The 4,001-nt window shown below is 31.8% G+C and overlaps 1 protein-coding gene across 1 annotated transcript; it reads left to right on the top strand.

Annotated features, from left to right (window-relative positions):
* Window positions 1–993: 993 nt before the first annotated feature.
* LOC129232181 (probable G-protein coupled receptor AH9.1) lies at window positions 994–2,790 on the top strand. Its single transcript, XM_054866420.1, has one exon. The coding sequence runs from the start codon at window positions 994–996 to the stop codon at window positions 2,119–2,121; it is 1,128 nt and encodes a 375-aa protein (XP_054722395.1). The 3' UTR covers window positions 2,122–2,790.
* Window positions 2,791–4,001: the final 1,211 nt, after the last annotated feature.

The raw sequence follows: 4,001 nt of genomic DNA, 5'->3' as shown, positions 1-4,001 counted from the left end.
GTACTACACCGTTGACGTGTGTTATTTTTATCCCGGATAATGGAATATCCCGCTTATTAGAATAATTTTTCCTGGCAGATTGCTTATTCCATTAAGCGGGCTCGACTGTACTAAATAATAGTATCAATCAAATAAACTCACGCACTGGAAGAAGGTCGTTCATATGTATGTTTTGACTTGTGTGAAAAATTGAAAACTCTTCAAAAAAATAACACAAACTAAATAAATATATTTTTCGAATCTCAAGAAATTTCATGATACAAGGAAAATAATATTTAGTCATGGAGATATTTACTGTGATAAATTTCAAATTATTTTTTGCAAAATAACGAAGTAAAAAAAAGTTCACATGCGTCCCTCTTTACCCTATATGTTAATTACAAATTAGTGGTAATAAACCGCACATACACGTTTGTACACCTGTAGTTATATTTTCATAAAAACCGTAAGACAAATAATGTTTCAATAAAACGAGATGCATTTACTATACATAAGGTTTCAGTCTAACTACTACGTTCAAACCCATTGGAAGAACATTTAATGTAACTCATTTTATAAATTTTAAGTCTTTCGATATGAAATTTATGTTACAAAACTGTTAAGTTGTGAAACAAAATTTTTCAACTTAACAAAATAATTATTTTTTCATATGATTTTACTGAAAACAATTTCAGTTTCGCTTCTTAATATTCAAGTTAATATTTCTAAATAAGTTTTACTCTATGTATCTTCAAGGGTGTCAACACCTCATAAAACGTTTTGTATTAAGTTTTAACCTTATATACATTGCTATATTTACTAATAATACTTTTTTTAAAAACTGCTAACATTAACAATCCATTTTATGCTTAACATTTTTACTTTCTGTAAAAGTATAACTGATAGACTTCTACATTAAACGCCGAATTTGTTTACTCTTTACATTATTTTTTCATGCAACACTTACATGATTAACACCATACTAATACTAACTTTTCTTTTAGAGAATTTGAAATGGGAGATTGCCCCTCGCCTGACACTGACTTTGGAACAGAAACCAACTCATCATTTTTCTTAAATCTTACTTCTGCACCAAGTCAAGTCCCTTTCAACCAAGCCACATCCAATGAGCACGTAGAAAGACTAAAATTCGTCGCCTATGGCATCGTGAGTTCAGTGATCATCGCGCTCGGAATTCTTGGAAATGCCATCAATTTAGCTGTCCTTACTAGACCAAATCTTAAAGGAGTAACATTTGTTTACCTAACATGGCTAGCCATATCCGACTTGATGTCTCTTCTTGTCAGTTTGTCCTCCATGTTCAGACTCCATGGAATGCAGCCAAGATCTTACGCAGCTGCACTGTATTATTCCTACGTGGAAATGCCTCTTGTAAATGCATTCATGGCTAGCAGTGTGTTCTTGGTTGTAGCACTGACAGTAGATCGGTACTTTTCAGTATGTTTACCAACTCGGTTCAAAGAAGTCCACAACACTGAAAGAGCTAAGCGATCCATAGCAGCTGCATACATCTGCGCATTTTTACTGTACATACCAGTTTGTTTCCAGAAGAAGCCAGTTGCTGTTCGGATCGCAAATCAAACTGAGTACATCGCTTGCGACAACATACCTGTTGTGACGCACACTGTTTTTAAAATTTACTTGATGTTGAAGGAAGTAGTGGTTCGTCTAGGTCCTGTTGTGCTATTGGCTATTTTGAACACCACCATCATCGTTACTTTTCGCAAGACATTGGTCAAACGTCGTGAAATGCTAAGCATGTCCAATGTGAACTCAGCAGCACAGCAGCAGAGGGATGGAAACAAGAAGTATAGAGAAGAACAAAGACTGATTATTCTTCTAGCGGGAATTGTGATTTTATTCTTTATCAGTATGACACCTGCGGCGGTTTTAACGATTTTAAACAGCGACGATAAGGAATTTAATTTTGGATTTCAATTATTTAGAGCTATAGCCAATGTTTTGGAGCTTTCAAACTATGCGATGAACTTTTACGTGTATTGTATGTGCAGTTCCGAGATTCGACGGACATTTATAGCATTGGTTACTTGCACAAAGCCAACCGTAACCATGAGTTCTGCAAGTAGTAAACCATCTGTGGAAAGTAATAATAAGTATTAAAGTTAAGAAATCAATATGTTAAATAATTGTAGAGTAGCAATATTTCTGCTGTACAATAAACATGCAAAGTTCAAATCGGATATCACATAAGACAATTTAATTGATATCTGAAATTTTATTTCTTGAAATTTGGTAAACATTGAAATTAAAACCAAGAAAATATGTAGATCTACTTGTTTACATTAAAAATAGTAGCCAAAAATCATGTCCCAGTCATGTCAAAATGTATTTCAAGATTTATCTATTATCTATCTGAATTGTGTTTTAGATCAACTTTCTTATTTAAATTGAAAGTTAAAGCCAAAAATAATGTTCCAGACAAGGCAAATTGTATTTCAAGATTTAGGTATTTTCTATATAAATTGTGCTTTGTTTTATCCAGAAAAGCGTTTTAATGTCAACTAGTTATGCATAATTTTTGAAATTTATTAAAAAAGAAAATGAGTAATGAAATTGAGATACAACTGAACAGCGTAACTAATGATCGAAAAATAACTAATGATACTAGAAATCAATAATACAATTTTTAACTCTTTTAACTATTGACGTGGCAAATGCATTTCATTGCATCTATTGTAAACGAAACTACACAGAGAAAATGGAATTAATTTTAAATGATTTAAATCATTAATATAATCAATTTTTAAAACCGTTTTACCATTAGGTGGCTCAGAAAACTGATCAAATTTCTAGTTCGATAATCAATTTATACATGCCAAAATTCTGCGGCCTTTATAAAAAGCATTCGAATGACAATTTATCTGTGATTAATCATGTTTTTTAAATGTATACACATTGTATGTGCTTTGTATATATTGTATTTAATAAAGTTTTAGAATATAAATAGCTGTTCATTAAATAACCGATTTTCATTTCGTGATTTTGACCACTTTTTACTTGAGTAGCTAAACGAATTTAAAAAATGGGCAGGATGAAAATAGGAAAAAGTTTAATATTTTTTGAACATTTGGATTACGTCGCTTTGGAAGAGTGTAAAATATCATTGGGTCTGTAAAATAAAAGGACTATTCCACGAAAACGGTAATTTTGTCTCGCACGTAACGTCTACTATATTTCATTAAAAATAATACTTTAAAATATTAACGAACAAATGTTTTTCTGCTTAACAAATTACAAACTTATGTGTGATTTCTTAAGCAAAAAATTTCATTATACACTTTAAAATTATTACTTTTGAATCCATACTAATAATATAAAGTTGAAGAGTTTGTTTGAATGAGCTACTCTCAGGAACTACTGATTCGAATTGAAAAATTCTTTCTGTTTGAGTAGTGTATTTATTGAGGAAGGCTATAGACTATACAGCATCACGCTTTGACTAACAGGAGTGGAGCAGTGAGTATTAAATCAATAATAATCGTGATGCATTTTTTGTTGCATCAATAGCTAGAACTGTCGTAGCTAGAATAGCTCAATTGATAAAGCGCTGGGCCATCAGCCAAAGGGTCTCGGTTTCAAACTCGGCTGTGGGCGGGAATATTTTTCGCGTTTATTACCCGGCTCATTTAAAAATTAATTTACAAATCAAAGGTTTTCTTTTTTTTTTCGATTTTCTAATAAAACATCGATGTGGATAAAGGTATGTAATTTTTTACTATTTATATATATCAGTGTGATGTACTTAAAATAGTTTTTTAAAACATTGTTGTTTTATTAACTCGTATGAACCCGCGGGAAGCAGCAAAAATAAATAAAGGAAAGAATAAATTGTTTCTCAATATTTTTACTGACCCAGGCAACGCTGGGTACATTTGCTAGTGAAATATATGAACCGTCACATGAGGGACAATGGGTTGACTTTTTCGTGGAATGGCCCAACAAACATGATGTAAAACATAAAAAAACAGGGGAAAAGTTCA

Source organism: Uloborus diversus, unplaced genomic scaffold (assembly GCF_026930045.1).
Source record: "Uloborus diversus isolate 005 unplaced genomic scaffold, Udiv.v.3.1 scaffold_11, whole genome shotgun sequence".
Taxonomy (NCBI): Eukaryota; Metazoa; Arthropoda; class Arachnida; order Araneae; family Uloboridae; genus Uloborus; species Uloborus diversus.
The sequence above is the reverse complement of the archived record's forward strand: the minus strand, read 5'-3'. Positions and strand labels throughout refer to the sequence as shown.